Raw genomic sequence first — 17,389 nt, 5'->3', positions numbered from 1 at the left:
CTCGCTGCCACTCTAGATGTCCGTGGACTTCAGGGTGCAGATAGGTATATGTGGTATAGTAAAAGAGGCTGGGGGACTCCCCTGGCAGTCCAATGGTTAAGACTCTGTGCTTCCAACGCAGGGGGCGCAGGGTTCAATCCCTAGTGGGGGAACTAAGATCCCATATGCTGCACAGCACGGGCAAAAAGAAAAGAGCCTGAAACTTGGAGGCGGAAGTGGGGTTTTAGGTCTTGGCTATTACCACTCAGTGTATGACCTGAGCAAGTCACTTCAAATGAATTTCCTTACCCATAAAATGAGAATAGTAATCCCTATATGTACTTGTTAGGATTAAATGGGAAGGCCTATGTAAAAACACTTCATAAACTGTAAAGCAGTTTATGGCCAATAGACTTTTGTGATGCAAGTATGCTTTGAGTGGAAATTTCTTATTGTAGTGTTGAACAAATAATGGGGGAGGAAGGATTCTCCTGACTTTGAAATATCAATGATAATTTTGACAAAAACCTAGGAGACTCCTCCAAACATGCTGCTGCTGGCTATGTGTAAGAGAGGAAGTAACCTAGTGCTGGGGCTTTGAGAAGAATGAGTCAAGGCAGCTTCTGAAAACATTTTTAAATACTCTATGGGCCTGGATACTTAAGTAATAGGACGGTAGTACTAAATGTGAAAAGAGCACTGGAAACAGACCAGGGACCAGAGAGGATTTAGAACTGGCAATGTGGCAACATATACAAAAATGTTAAATGTGCATGACCCTTGACTCAGCATTTCCTCTTCAAGGAATCTACCCTCAAGATGCATTTGTATTCATGCACCAAAATATAGGCACAAGGATTTTTTTTGCAGTGTTGTATGCATATCTGTCTAGACATTGCATTTTCAAATGATAGAGTGCAAGCTCACTTAATTGAGGGAGTGGGGGGTTGGGGAGAGAATTTCTTGGCTCACAGGACTGAGAAGTCCAGGATTCTCACCTCAGGCCAGCCAGATCCAGGACCCGCATTGTCCTTGGTCCTCAGGTTTGTGGTATACTTGTCTGTCTGCTTCTCTCAGCTCTGCTTTCTCTGTGTTGGTTTCATTCTCAGATAAGTAGTCTACCTGTTCTCATGTGGTTGTCTCTGGTAGCTTCAGGCTAAGCTCCTTCCAGTTTAGTGATCGAGGGGGACGAAAATCACTCCTCCTTCTCTATAGTTTCAAAAAGGCCCAGAGTTGACTCTTATTGTATCGACATAGTTCAAGCTCCTATCCTTGACCCAGTTCCCCAGGGCAGGAGGATAGAATCCTCTAATTAATCTGGCTTGAGTCATATCCTTGGGGTGGCAGTGGGAAATGGCTTGACCCCACTTTAACCACATGTAGTAACAATGAAGGAATGGTGCTTTCCTGCTGGAAGAGTAAGATGTTATCAGAAGAAGGAAGAAGGGATGCGTGTCAGGCGAAAGCAATAGCTGTTCACTATAATGTCTATTTCTAATAACAAATATATGGTTACAACCTAAATGTCCATCAGTACAGGAAAACTTAAATGTGATACTTCATAGGGGGAGATATGATGTAACTTTTAAAGTGAATGATGTGCATACATGTGTTGACAAGGAAAAATGTCCATTATATAATATTAAATTACAAATGAAGTTGCAGAAAAGTATTTTTAATTATGTGTATGTGTATCATCTATTATGGATATGAATACTTTTTATTCATGTTTCTGTACTGCTTTTGGTTTGCTATTGTATTTATTTAAAATTAGTATATATCACATTTATAATTTAAAAAACTAATGTCCCAGGTGGCCCCCATTCCAGATAAGGAACTGGAATTGACAAATCAAGAACTATAGAGATGGACTTCCCTGGTGGCACAGTGGTTAAGAATCCGCCTGCCAATGCAGGGCACATGGGTTCGAGCCCTGGTCCGGGAAGATCCCACATGCCGCAGAGCAGCAGAGCCTGTGCACCACAACTACTGAGCCTGTGCTCTAGAGCCCGTGAGCCACAACTGCTGAGCCCGTGCACCACAACTACTGAAGCCTGCGGCACCTAGAGCCCGTGCTCTACAACAAGAGAAGCTACTGCCATGAGAAGCCTGCACACCGCAACGAAGAGTAACCCCCACTCGCTGCAACTAGAGAAAACCCGCGCACAGCAATGAAGACCCAACGCAGCCAAAAATAAAATTAAATAAATAATTAATTAATTAATTTAAAAAAAACTATAGAGAGATGGACAGATGATACAAAAACTATAAAATAGTATTCAGGTAACTGATATAAAAATATCGGGACTTTTCTGGTGACGCAGTGGTTAAGAATCTACCTGCCAATGCAGGGGACACAGGTTCGAGCTCTGATCCGGGAAGATCCCACATGCCGCGGAGCAGTTAAGCCCGAATGCCACAGCTACCGAGCCTGCTCTCTAGAGCCCGCGAGCCACAACTACTGAAGCTCTCGGGCCTAGAGCCCGTGCTCTGCAACAAGAGAAGCCACCGCTATAATAAGCCCGCGCACTGCAATGAAGAGTAGCCCCTCCTCGCTGTAGCTAGAGAAAGCCCGTGGGCAGCAACGAAGACCCATCGCAGCCAAAAATAAATATTGGGAACCAAGGAGGTGGGTAGGACAGATTAACCAGATTCATCTGCCTGTGTAGTAGGGTGGCAGATTTATATCCTGGAAGGATAATGGTAACCAAAAAGGCATGTGGTTTGGAAGAAGTGGGGTAGGGAGCACAGAGAATAACTTTGGCAACCACATGAATGAAAGGGAAGAAGAACGAAGGCGGAGAATGTTGGCAGCTTAGTATAGCGACGTGAACAGTGATTCTGGAGTTGAGAGGTCTGGTTGTGTTACTTGGGCACCCCGTCAGCTAGGAAAGGTCACACGATGTCTCTCAGGGTCTCTATCTCATATGTAAAATGGAGTCATTAGTATTTTCCCTGTTTTGTTCATAGGATGACTGTGAAATTGAAGTGAGATGGAAAAGGGCTATGTATGTAAAGAAAAGACCATATAATTCCAAGTTAGACAGGACCAAAATAAAGAATGTGTCTAAAGATGGAGTGGGAGAAGAAAAGGATAGGAAGATGTCATCAGACTTCCTTTGCACATTAGACAACTTAGATGGCTAATTTCGTTGGTCATTTAATCTATTTGGATGGGCAGGTGCTTTATTGAGAGATAGGAAGACGTTTACATTTGTTTGTGTGTATGTTTTTCAGTACTGTTCACTAAAATGAATAATTATAAATAGTTCACCTGCATGTGGGAACAGCAAAGACATAACTGCACATACCATATACAACCATCATGGAAGAAAATACACAGAAGAAAGTCCATGTAGAAATACTACAACTCTGAATTACTTGGAATCTTCATATTGGTGGCTTACCCAACAGAACTTCTTAAATATCATTCCCATGAAATCCAAATAAGAACTACTCAGAAGTATCAATTATGTTAGCATTCCCACACATTTAAAATCTGATTAATTTGTTTTGCTCTGTGTATTTTAGCATTTTGAGGTTTAAATATTGTGTGTTCCAAATAGAAAACTCAAGTCAATTTCACTGAATTGTATTTATTTATTTACTTAGTACTTATTCTGCCCTTATCTACCATGTGCTTGGACTGGTGCTAGGCACCGATATACAAACATAATTAACACATAGTAGTCACTGCCTTCAAACAGCCTTCTCTTAGTTCATAGGGAAGGCAGATACATGGACAAAGAAAGTGTAATGGGAGTGGGGCAGGAATTGTCAGGAAGAGGTTCACTGTACTTTGAATAATCTCATTTTTTTTCTTCTTATTCTTTCTAAATGCCTGCTATAGCTTTCTTTTTAGTTGTTATTGTTCAGGTGTGTGTTAAGAAGAATTGATCATCTCTCAGCTTTTGAAGCTCAGTAGATAGTCTGTCTATATAACTTTTTTTTTTTTTTCCCCTTGGCTGTGTTGGGTCTTGCTGTGTGCAGGCTTTTTCTAGTTGTGGTGAGCGGAGGCTACTCTTCGTTCTGGTGTGCAGGCTTCTCATTGTCGTGGCTTCTCTTGTTGCGGAGCACGGGCTCTAGGCGCGCAGGCTTCAGTAGCTGTGGAACGTGGGCTCAGTAGTTGTGGCTGGCAGGCTGTAGAGCTCAGGCTTAGTAGTTGTGGCACATGGGCTTAGTTGCTCCACAGCATGTGGGATCTTCCCGGGCCAGGGCTCGAACCCATGTCCCCTGCATTGGTAGGCGGATTTTTAACCACTGCACCACCAGGGAGACCCTGTCTATATAACTTAATCACAGGGACAAAGTGGTAAAATTTCAGAGATTGGGGGTTTTTTTTATCCTATAAATTTACCAGTTCTGAGCTGAGTTGTTAGTCTTTTGGCGAAGAGAAAGGATCCCCTACCCTTCAATCCCACCTCCAGTACACAACACACTTTTAAAACATTTTTTATCTTTGATGCTATCTGCTGCAGAAGAAATATGTCCTATCTTGGACTTTCTTTCCTGACTCCTTTGGATAAACAAAACTTTGAACCTGCTTTGAGGCTTAAGGCCTTTGTAATTATGTGTGTATGTAATAGAGAAACTGTAAAAGCTCAATTTCTCTGGCTCGGAAATGTGAGATTATTCCTCTGCTCTGCCTTTCCTCACCTTCTCTTCTCCCACCATACAAATTTGAGCTCATGTTAGGAGCATATGTCTGGTGATACTCCAGTTCCCAAGAGGCCAGTGAACAAGACAGTAGTAAAACATTTTTCATTATAGGTAAGGCAAAGTAATCCTGATTCTTTAATTTTGGGTCTAGCTGTTTCTGTTATTAAATCAGCAGTTTAGTTGAAGTAGATTCATATGTTGAACTGGTTCTTATTGTAAAAAGCCATTTTTTTTAGAGTCAGAGAAATGAGAGGGATTCTGTTCTTTTTTTAAAAGAGAAACAAACACATGTATTATCTCATATTTTTGTAATAATGCATTGTTTTTATAGAGTTATTTTCTGAGTTTTAAAGCCTATGCTTTCATTTTCCCCTTTCACTTCTTCCTATGGAATATTATCATGTTTGTCTGCCTATTCTTTCTGCTTTCTTGTTAAGTGGACTTATTTAATATTATTATTATTACTCCTGGTGATAATTCCCTGTGTGTCAGTAATTCCCTGACCTCTCATAAACACTAAGGAACATCCAGTAGCTGTGCTAAAAGCCACTACCATTGATGGGACCAAGGACAGCTTAACTTTGGAGAAAAACTCTCCTCTTTTCTTTAAAAATTAAAAAGCAAACTGTATAAATAAAAGAAGGGAATTGCCAAGGTCATTATGTCCTTAAAGGTTTTTTCCTAAAGCCCTGACTTTAGAAGACAGTCATCATCAGCATATACTTATTTTTTCATAGAAATATTTATATGATGTTATTTTTTTACATCCAGGTATTAATGTAGGTGTGGGACTTATTTGAGTTTGCTTCACATCTAGGTAATTTAGTTTTTCAAAAATAATGAAAGGCTAATTATTAGGCAATAATGTGATCAAATTACCAAAAGCTTCAAAGTGGTTCTATTTCAGTTCTCAGCCTGATGTGTATTTAAAAATATCTCTACTTAGAGTAGTTACTGTTCATAATACATTATGGAATCTTTTTAGGTAAGAGCTTGGATGATAAAGATTTGGTGTGTTTAACCCAAGTTAAATTTATGACAGACTGAAAATTAGCTGTAGTGTTATACATCTCGCTTCCTGTTCTGTGCAATTTGATGTATGTGTGGGCCATATGTCCAGCAGGAGTTATAAGAATATGTTATTGATGGATGGAAAAGCTGTTTCATAGTTCCCTGTGAAAATATACACTGTAACTTGTACAGTGTGTATAGAACCTTGCAGTTTTGGTTTATGAGAGATTTAACCTGTGGCTAAAGGTAATATAATGAAATCTGTTGGAAATCCTTCAGAAGAGGAGAATTTGGAATCTGCTTCTTTAATTTTCAAGTTTTTATGCAGTTGACCAATTTAGGAGGGAGACCTTAACTAAGTGCTTTTATTTTCAGAGCAGATGAGAGATTATAACAGTACCTTAGTTTCTGAAATACCATGGATCAAAGAATTCAGTGCATATCTACATTGCTTATTACTTCCCCCACTTCATTGCCTTTACCTCAAAATTATTTGCAGGAAGTACCTTGTTTTCAGCATGTTTATTGCATTTAAGGCTTTGCCCTCATCCCCAGTCTTATTAAAGGAGTTCCACCATAATGTTGATTAATTTAAAATTTCCTAAACAATGGATTAGCGATAGCTCTGCAAAAGTAGTGTGAAACATAATATACAGGATTTCTCATTTAAATACAGCCCAGGTGATTAAATCATTACTGTACAGTAATCTCTGACCAAAGAGGCAGACTTTCTTAGTGGGCCTGTGTCTGTGTTGTTCACCACCAGCACTGGCCAGTTTTGGGGCAATCATGTGTGAAACCAGACACAGATTGGAACTTGTGTGGGCATCTTTATCTGTACAGACAGTTCTAATAAATTAAGGCCACATCTCCCAAAGAGACTTCTATAGTCAGCAGCACATTTTCTGTAATACCTAAGAAACTCTAAACAGGTCTTTCAAATAGCCTTAAAATGATTCCTTTCAGTAGGTGTTGAGTCCAGTTGTTCTGATATGAGAGAAGTTCCGAAACAGATTAGTCTGTCAGTGTTTTCTGAGTCTTCATAATATATTAGCCATAAAGCAAAGCAATGCCCTTTATTTCTACCCTCTAGGTTGCACTTCTGAATCACCTGTGGAGCTATGCTTACATCCACTACTAGAAATTCTGGTTTGGTAGGTTTGAAGTAAAGTCACTGTATCTGTTTTCTAAAGTTTTGGAGATATTTCTAATATACACACTTTCAGTTGAGTACCACTACCAGTTACCACTACAAGCTACATTTGAATTTGTACTATGCATATTTTATATAACATGAAGACAAGTTTCATTCATACTGGTGCTATGGCTTTACAAAGAGGAACCTAGAAGGTAGCTAGAAGGAAATCCTAGCTATAATCAGAATTTTGGATTTGAAAGAGAACCAGTCTAGGGACTTCCCTGGCAATCCAGTGGTTAAGACTCTACGCTTCCACTGTAGGGGGTGAGGTTTCAATCCCTTGTCAGGGAACTAAGGTCCCACATGCCACGCGGCGTGGCCAAAAAATAAAAAATAAAAGAGAACCAGTCTCAACCCCTCCTCTTTACAGATGAAAAAGAGCAAAGAGGTGAAAGAATTTTCAGAGTTGGTAGCAGAACCAAATCCATGACTCTGACTTGAGCTCTTTCTACACTAGCATCTTGGACCTAGTCCATCTTTGAGAAAAGCCTCAAGGCCACTCAGTAATCTAGAAATTGTCCTGAGCATCCCAAAGCCCAACAGAGTATTGTGAGATTCAGAGTATTTAATAAAAGGAGCAATAATGCAGCCAGCAGGTACTCCTCGCATCTTTGAAGTTACTAGGCAGGAGTTACGAGTGACATTACTCACAGTTAAAAATTATAGACATCACCCAGAAAGCTTTTGTGACTTTTTTGTAAACATGGAAATTTCTGGCAAGAGATGCCTAGATTTGGTACCGAAGATTGTCAAGAACAAGATGATCATCTGTCTTATTTTTAAACTGATCCTTAAGTATTGGCAGCAGGTTAGAAAATTATGCCAATATTATATTTCTACACAGGTCTGACTTTTACCTTGTACTTCAGAAGGATATTGTGCCTAGATTTGCAATTTAACCAAGTAAAGGAATAGTATGTTTATTAATTAGGCTTAGATTTGGTTGTTAAAAAGAAAAATCCAAATAACAGTAGTTCAGTCAGGTAGAGATTGATTTTTCTTTTTTTTTTTTAAGCTACATGAGATATATATATATTTTTCAAATTTATTTATTATTTATTTTGGCTGCACTGGGTCTTAGTTGTGGCACATGGGATCTTTAATTGTGGCATGCATGCAGGATCTCGTTCCCCGACCAGGGATTGAACCCGGGCCCCCTGCATTGGGAGCCTGGAGTCTTACCCACTGGACCACCAAGGAAGTCCCAGATTGATTTTTCTTTTGGATTAAAATAGTCCAGAGGGAAGGGAAGCCCAACATTAGTGTGGTTGCTTCATAGCTGTCAGGGATGTGTTCTTCTAATTTTGCTCCATCCATCTTGGTACTATGTTAAATCTTCAAGGTATCTGATGGTTCTAGATGGCTTCTGGAGCTTTGGTCATCTCAAAGGGGCATACCCCCAACTTGAGTCAGCTCCCTTTTTTTTTTTTTGAGTCAGCTCCCTTGAAAGAACTTTCCTAGAACCACCCTATCCAACAATTTCTGCTTCCATCTCACTGGTCATTCCTATTGTCGAGGGAGACAGGAAAGTTATAACTGGGCGAGTTGCTATTCACAATAATTAGAAATTTTGTTGTTAAGAAAGAAGGAGGGAATGGATATTGAGGAGGTAACCAACAGATCTGCCACACCTGTTTTGAAGAGTATAATTTTTATATTAGGAAAATCAAATTTTAGTCACATCAAAAACTATTATATAGGATATAAAATTTTAAAGATCTCCAAACTACAATCTACCATGTATCTGATTAATAAAAGCAATAAATCTCTATGGTACTGTTCTGCTTTGGATTTCTCAGTAGAACTCATTGGGAACGGCTGTTAGGTTTTATATATTTTAAATGAACTGAAGAAGGAGTTCTTCAAAACAACAGGAGAAAAAAAGATAAATTCAACTCTGTTTCCTTTTGGAGATAGGGAGAATCAAAACAACCACAAGGACAATTCAGAGTATAGTATATGAAATGGTATGAGACAGGAATGAGCCTATGAAACACTAAGAAAGAAGTTGTTTAGTATTTAGATGGAATAGGATAGACTATTGCAACACATGAAATAAACACATATCATAGCAATGAATCATGCAGAAGACCTGTGCTGGAGAGGATGGGCACATTGGGTTAAAGTTCCAAGTATTAGACATTGTCTTAATCCAGTTGGGCTGCTGTAACAAAATACTACAGACTGAGTGGCTTAAAAACACAGAAATTTATTTCTCACAGTTCCAGGGGCTGGAAGTCCAAGATCATGATACCAGCATGGTCAGGTTCTGGTGAAGGCCCTCGTCTGGGTTGCAGACTGCTGACTTCCTACTGTGTCCTCACATGGCTGAAGGGGCTAGGGAGCTCTGTGGGGTCTCTTTTTTAAGGGCATTAATCCCATTCATGAAGGCCCTGCCCTCATGATCTCACCTCCCAAAGGCCCACACCTCTTCAAACCATCACACTGGGCATTAGGTTTTCAACATGCGAATTTTGGAGGGACACAAACATTCAGATTACAGTAGATATAATTACCTCTGCCTGTACCATATCTGTACAAATAAAATGCGAAGATGGAGAGAATTTTGTTGTCTAAAAAACTTACAGACAGGAGCAAGCAGTAATCTGCAGCGTGTACAACCGTAGACCGTGGTGTACATAAGCGTATTAAGATGGAAGTGTTCTCACTGTAAGACCAGATTTTTAGAAGTTCTGTAGCCTCATTCATACCTACAGTTCACATGGTGCCATTCAGCACATATTTATTGAGTGCCTCATATTTACAATACACTTTAAGGAGGAAATTCCTTCACAAGTTGCCACGTAGGTGAGAAAGTCTAGATTTTGGCTTCTTATAACTATGAATTTCAAATCTGGGGAAAACCCAGCCTGTATTTTTATTCCTTTTCCTTTCATAATTACTTATCAGTAACCAAACCCAGTCTGTTGACTTTTCTCCAACTGATAGAAAACAGGAAACTCCAGAGACTCCCTATGAGAAAAGGACCAGGCTGCATCCTCTGTGACCTCAGCCCTTCGGTCTGAGCTCTCCTCGGAGCAACAGTTGGAAACAGTTCCATCTCCTTGTGGCTTTGGTAGTAAGCATAGGGAGTGCAAATGAAACCAGCTAATGCAACAAGGTGTGTTAGCCTGGCCTTTGAGCTCATGAGCCATCTTTTGAACCTTTTATGCTAGTGCGCTTTTGGGCATCCTTGGGGGAGAATAGTTTACGCTCTGATCCAGCAGTGGATCAGGGACCATTCTCTGTCCTACATAGCAGTGGAAATGCCTTTGGCACTCTGGTATTAAATAACTGCTTATTTGAACATATTGTGCAATGGCTTAGCCTTTCCCACACATTACTAGTTCCCTTTGAAGCTGTTGTGCTCAGTTTGAGTTCTCCAGTAGGGACTATGAAAGAAAACAAAAATCTCACAAGTTATATTTCCTTTTTATCTACTTAGTGCTGTTGCAGCTATCTCATATTTTGGTTTTTGTGTCCCTCACTCTGCACCCTATTTTCCCTCTGCTTTCAGGTGAAGGTCTCCCACAGGTGTATTACTTTGGACCATGTGGGAAATACAATGCCATGGTGCTGGAGCTTCTGGGCCCTAGCTTGGAGGACTTGTTTGATCTCTGTGACCGAACTTTTACTTTGAAGACTGTGTTAATGATAGCCATTCAGTTGGTAAGTTGGCGTTGCCATTCTGCAGAAGGATAGGCGGGGCGGGTCTCCCAGCCACATCCTTGTGTCCCTGTTGGTGATTTACTAGCTGTAGTGACACCTAGTGAATGCACACTTACTGGCTTGGTGGCATTCTAGGAAGCTGGCTGGGGCAAAAAGGGTTAATCCAGAGAAGTCGCACTGCATTTGCCGTTTGCTCTATTTTAAGAATTTGCACCTTGGAGCAATACTCTGACCTTGACTGAAGTGGAAATTTATTTAGGGAGAGAGAGGATGATTAGGAAAAATTGTACAGATGCAAGTAACTTCTTTGTTGTTTTATTTATACGTTTTAAACACATGACTGTAAAATTTTGTCATGTCCTCCCTCTCTCCTTACCATCGCATCCAAGAAAAGATTGGAGATGTAACCCACTGCCCTAAAATCAGATTCTGAAGTTGTGTGACCAAGAACCTGCCTTAGTTCTCTTGCCTCTAGTTCTCACAGAGACTGAGACAGCTGAAGAGGCAGCTTTCTCAGCTCCTACCAAATTACACACTAGTACCACTTTAAGGAACAGTTAAGACAGTTCCTTTGAGAACTTTGTCATCCCCTAAGCAGAAGGATGTCTTTATTGGTCTGAAATGGTGATGGTCTCACCCAGTTTAAAGACTTGGAAATGTTAGAAAATTGATCTTGACTTTTGAGTCAAAAATTCAAATGCTCATGCTTCCCTTTCTATACTGAGTAGAAAAGCTTTGAAGATAGAAGTGAACTTAATGAAATTTGAATAATTTTATGATTATTATTTTGGGCTATGTTTACTTTCTCATAAAACCTGTACTCCTACCTCTGCTGTTAGTTAGCTCTGTGATATCAGTCCAGTATTAACTTCTCTGGGCCTCACTTCCCTTATTTCTGCAACAAAGAGACAGAGTATAGGAAGGTGTGGGCAGGAGGTGAATGTGGCAGTGGCACCTGTCTTCAAAGGCCACCAACGTATTCTGATTTCCTGCCTGGGAGTAATTCTTGCCTCTCAAATGCTTACTTTCTGAAGTAACATAAAAACACTAACTCTATTCATCATTTGCAAATCGTTGCATAACGAAGTAAAACTGTGTATTATCATTTTAGATGAACTGTACTATCCTCTCTCTCTTTTTTTAAATTTTTATTTATTTGACTGCACAATATCTTAGTTGTGGCAGGCGGGCTCCTTAGTTGTGGCATGTGAACTCTTAGTTGAGGCATGCATGTGGGATCTAGTTCCCTGACCAGGAATTGAACCCAGGCCCCCTGCATTGGGAGCATGGAGTCTTAACCACTGCACCACCAGGGAAGTTCCTATCCTTCTCTCTTTTATCTTGATATTTGTCATATATGTATTTGTATCAGGAAATATATTCTGGTTTACAAGAGTAAAGTGGCTCTGGGTGGTGAAGAAATGAGTTTTTTTAATTTCAAAGCTTTGGGCTGATAAAAGGAAACGTTCTGATGTATTTTTACAGTAAACTTCTTTAGAGTAGTATTTCTATCATTGTTTTTCTCTCTTTCAGCTTTCCCGAATGGAATACGTGCACTCAAAGAATCTCATTTACCGAGATGTCAAGCCAGAGAACTTCCTGATTGGCCGACAAGGCAATAAGAAAGAGCATGTTATACACATTATAGACTTTGGACTGGCCAAGGAATACATTGACCCTGAAACCAAAAAGCATATACCTTATAGGGAGCACAAAAGTTTAACTGGAACTGCAAGATACATGTCTATCAACACGCATCTTGGCAAAGGTGTGTTTCTTTTCAGCTCCATGAAAGCAGCAGGTTGTTAAAACACCTTTTTATTCCCAAAACACTTTTGTACCCATTGTGCATTACAACTTGTGATTCTTATTGCTTCACAGGGTAAGTGATTTTTGTACTTAAGAAATTAAGATGGTAAGGTAGTGACTTTCCTAAGTATCCTGTTGACAACTTAAGGATTTTTCATTCTTTGTTTCCAAATGCTTAGTTTCTCAGAGTGTGGTACTTGAATTATTGAATTAAGGTGATAACATTTTAGTAAGTTTAGTGATGAGTTTGGTATTTACATACAAATGGCCCCATATATAACCTGAAAAGGACATCAGGCTGATATCTGCTTTGAGGAAGAGTGCTTCACTAAAACATGGACTAGCCTTCTGTTCTCTGTGCATAGTTTCGTGACTCATTTTTCAGGGAGAAGCCTATGTCTTATTCAGTGAAAATATATTTGCCTTTCCATGAGTCTTGAATTTTACGCAGGATAGACAGTTTGCATAAATATTTCTAAAAGCTGTAGTCTCACTTGTTAGAGGGACTAGTCCAGGGGAGAGTATTTGTGAGGGAAGCCTAAGGAACAGTGAGAAGTCCCAGTCGGTAGGGCCCTGGGCCCTTGCCAGCTTCTCCAGGAAAGCTTCCCTTTTTATCTGTTTTATATATTGGGCTTTCATTGGAAGATTATATTTGAAGAAAAGCTTCTAAGGTGATTGAAAAGATATGTTCGAAAATCACCACCCTAGAGAGTAGACATATAAACAGAATATTAGACTCCTAGACGTAGCTAATTACGTAAGGTATTTAAATACTAACAAACAGTTTACACAATAAGTATTTTACACAATAGTACATTAAAGCTAATGTAAATCGCTATAAAGTTGCCTCATCAAGTAAACTGCTCAGATATTCAGATGAGGATTCTAGTATTAGTGAAGAGTAAAAATGACATTATAAAGTGGTATGATACAACCCGAGTTGAAATGAATGCTGTCAGGATTTTTTCGGTAACCACATGGATATTCTCACTTAACATAATAGTTTAAAATTAGGCTGGAAGGTTCTCTGGCACTTATTACTGGTGTCACTTTGGACAAGTTACTTAATCTGCCTGAAACTTACCTGTAAAAATAGAGTAACATTTCACAAGGATGTTTTGCAGGTTGAATGGGTGATAATATATGTAACATGGGTCTCTTGCATAGGGCTCAGAATTCTCTTCTTCCTTCCTGTTTACAAGGAGATAGAGTGTGTGGTACATAGTAAAGTCATGATTGTTTGGGTTAACTGACAGAGTCTAGAAGTTGTTCTAATTCCTGCCTCCTGGGCTCAGCATTTGTATTCTGATTTTGTTATTCTTGTCAGGAAAGGCAAGAACAGACAAAAGATGCATATCCATGTTGTTTGTATAAGGTACAGTGTAACAGTTAAGAAAAAGGGATGTAAATTCTGGCTTTTTCCCTTAAACCTATGTGGTCCAGTAACCTTCCTTCATCAGCATCAGTTATCTCACCCACCCTGAAAGATGTATGGTCATAGTACCTTATACCTTAGGGTTCTGTGAGATAATGCATATAAACTGTTTAGTGCTTGATGATAGTAAAGACTCTATAATGTTAGTTATCATTTATTCAACAAAATATGTTTTAAGCACCTACTGTCATCAGACTCAGGTTCCTTTATCTCTTGATGTAGCCGTTTCTGCTGGAACTTTTGAGTGTATCTCCACGCGTGGACTTCCTGAGTTCCAGAGTTTTTTTCAGGTCAGATCCAACCTGTCACCGTATTTGTCTATAATGTCCCTATTACAGAGAATACATATAGGTGGTTGTCACATGCCCTTTAAACTCTGGCCATGGTCTCAAACCCAGAGAGGTTTCTGTAGGAACCCTAATCCTATTGGTTTTCAAATGTGTTGCATCCTTTATGTTGTAATGAAGAAAAAGGGAAGTGTATCTTCAAATGACCTGGAAAGAATTGCCTATTAATTTTGTGAGGGCAGAAAACAAGGGAAGCAGCCCCGTAAACCTGATATTTACTACATTAGATTAGCTACCTTCCCACTGATTAAGTCTGCCCATTTTGTATTCCTTAATGTTTGAAGTTAGGGTGAGGACACTGGGTCACCTGGCCCCTTTCCTTCAACAAAATATATTTGACCTAAAATCAGGGATGTGATGCAAGTAAACCAAGCACATCTTTCTGATTGGTTGAAAAGCAAGCCTTTATGGTATGGAAGAATTTTGTGTCCTCCTGGTCTCACTGGTATTGAAACCTTTTTTCTTTGAAAATGAAATATCCTGCATGAAAAAAACAAGGGAAATACTGAATTGAAATCCTGAATTGAATGAATGTGGAGTGTTCAAAGAAATGTGGAAATAAAGCATGGCTCTGATTTTCACTCTCATTTTTTTGAAAGGCCTTTATGATTTAAATTATTGTAGATTATTTTAGAATTTTAGAAATGGAAAATGACTTTTCAGAGTATCTAAATCAACCACTTGTTTTTCAGATGAGGACATCGAAGCCCAAAAGGTGACTTGGCCATGCTTAATTTTGTGTGGATTAATAAATTAATAGAAAGGACAGGCCAAGACCTAGATAACCTGACTCAGGAACCATTATTTTTCCTGTTATCCCATATTCCACAGCTTTTCTTCGTGGTTTTAAGTATTTGAAAAGTTACTTTATTACTTATTCCAGTGAGTTTAAATGTGTTTATTATATTTTTTGGTTTTTGATTTTTTTTTAAATCTCATTTTATAACAGCTTTGCTGTGAAGAGAAGCTGGGCTTATTTCTGTAGGGCCGATCAGTCATTGAAAATGTGGAGAGTTTCGCCCTCTAGTGCTCAACTGTCTAAAGTACAACCATTTGTCCCCTGAATTATTTATTACCAAGGGGCCCCCTTACAGGAAGTGGATATAAAAATGGAGAGGCGATGAGTAGGTGTGATATAGTGTGAGAACCTGCAGAGTGTGGTTTCTCTATCTGCCCTGTTTTGTGGGAGGCCTCAACTCACCCTGCTTGTTCTTTCTTTTTTGGTGTATCTTTAGGTTCTGTTAACAAAATTTGTTTTTGTCTGTTGACAAAATCTGTTTCTTTAAGTTCTGTTAACAAAATCTCTTTTTGTTTTCAATTACATATGAAATTTATTGCAAACTTCAGGCAAGCCTTGTAGTCAAAAGCTTCTGATGGCCTTGCTGTTTTGCTTCATTCTTTTTAAGATTATTTCAGTTGCTCTGTATCAGCTCAACTTTATGTTATTTATGTCTCTTGTCAGGGTGCCGCCCCTTCCCATTAGTGACCTCATTTCCAAAAACCTCCTTCAAAGTACAATTTAGAAAGTTGCCTTTTCTTTCTTCATCTGCCCTGTAGAGTACTATGCACTCTTTTTCATGCAAATTTCCTGTAATTGGAGGCGGCAGTTAAATGTGTTGTGCTTTTGTATTTTGGGTTACCTGAGTAGCTTTCCCTGCCTCCCTGACTCTGTTAGGTTTTACTTTCTGCACAAAGAAGACAAAATCAAGTTTAAGATAGCCCCTTATTCTTGCATCTGTCATTTCTTTTGATAAAGCCCAGAACTCGATTCTGAAAAATAAACACATGAAATGTCTGAGATAAATTGTAATTGGCAATTAAAAATGGAAGAATGTACTACTTCTATTGTCTGACAGCCAAAGAATGTATAAGATGTTTTCTGAGATGTAGTTACAATTTTTTATTAACTATTCTGCAGTTCTTTACCATCCTTATCTTCCCGATTTAAAGAAAAGAAAGAAAAATCCAGCAACTTGTTTTACATGATAAGCTCTCTGAATGCAGGGATATTGTTTTATGTGCCCACAAAGGGCACCTTAGTAATAAACTTTAAATTTTTCTTTAGGTGGCTATGGGACATGGTACAAATGGGATGGAGCTGAGGATTGTGCCCTGATGTGGGTTTACATTAAACTAAATTTTAAGTGTTAATTTTTATGATGAATAACAAGCACTAGGCATGTATGCTAGGCATTCTGCAGCTTGTGTCTTTGCGGGCCTAGCCAGAATGGACTCTCTTAACAGCCTCAGCTACTCAATCTGCTGCTCACTTTTCGTGATGGTAACCAAAGAGTAATTGTAGCCCATGTACTAGAAATAACATTTTGTTTAAATTATCTTACTTTCAGGAAGGTGACGGCATAGAGTGAGGGGTGGTTACTCACCATTTGGTGATTTGGACTTGGTTTTAGTTTAGGATTTGCTCTTTTCACTTGATATTTACTTGCCAGTAGCAGATCGAGGCAAAGGAAGTACACGTTGTTTCTGGTTTTGATCTAAAATACTATCCCTGATTTAGATATACAAAGAATTAGTAAGCAGAGCCTTTGCAGAGCAGACGGGTTTCTGAAGGGATTACTTGGTTTTGAACCCCTTTCTGCTTTAATAACTGCAAACATAATGTGTCATCTGTCTTCCTTTTTAGAGCAAAGCCGGCGGGATGATTTGGAAGCCTTAGGCCATATGTTCATGTATTTCCTTCGAGGCAGCCTACCCTGGCAAGGACTCAAGGTATCCTTGGAAGTGCTCAGTGGAGGGCTTTGTTTAAATACTCTGTTGATAATGAAGGGGTTGCTTACTTGATGTCTGTAGGAAGCACAAAGGGGAAGATTGGCTACAGGGATGACAGGCAGGAACGACATTAGTCTATAATGTAAATGCTCACCTGGGCTTTGGAAGCTCTGTTTTGCCCACGTTTGTCTTCTTCCCCTTCTGATCCTTCTTCCTTATTTTCGAGTTTTCCATAGTCTCTTCCCTCATTCCCTCCCAGCCTTGGCAGTGCTGCTTTTCTCTCTGTGTCAGTATGCCTCCTTCACTAACATTATGTAGCAGGCATATTGTTCCCAGGGTGTTGGGGAATTTCTGGAACAAATTGATGATAGCAGCTGCTACACATTTTACCAGCAAGGCCAGCAGGACTAGGTGTGCCCCTAAGGGGAACTGGGAAATACTTGTTCTTCCTATATAGGCTAAGGACCCACCTGAACTAAAATGAAAATCCAGGTTTAACATTGCTGTTCAAGTGTTTAATTGAATAAATGCCTTTGCATAAAATAGCTGTTC

The 17,389-nt window shown here is 39.3% G+C and overlaps 1 protein-coding gene across 10 annotated transcripts in view; it reads left to right on the top strand.

Annotated features, from left to right (window-relative positions):
• Window positions 1–17,389, top strand: part of CSNK1G1 (casein kinase 1 gamma 1) — a 147,227-nt gene that overhangs the window by 98,508 nt on the left and 31,330 nt on the right. For all 10 annotated transcript variants that reach the window (XM_060151648.1, XM_060151655.1, XM_060151627.1 and 7 more), the window contains 3 exons: window positions 10,365–10,516; window positions 12,050–12,284; window positions 16,752–16,837. In XM_060151648.1, the coding sequence (XP_060007631.1) occupies window positions 10,365–10,516; window positions 12,050–12,284; window positions 16,752–16,837 (473 nt within the window). The remainder of the gene's footprint in view (window positions 1–10,364; window positions 10,517–12,049; window positions 12,285–16,751; window positions 16,838–17,389) is intronic.

This window comes from Lagenorhynchus albirostris, chromosome 1 (genome assembly GCF_949774975.1).
Source record: "Lagenorhynchus albirostris chromosome 1, mLagAlb1.1, whole genome shotgun sequence".
In the NCBI taxonomy this organism is placed as follows: Eukaryota; Metazoa; Chordata; class Mammalia; order Artiodactyla; family Delphinidae; genus Lagenorhynchus; species Lagenorhynchus albirostris.
Note: the sequence above shows the minus strand (reverse complement) of the source record. Positions and strands in the feature narration are given on the sequence as shown.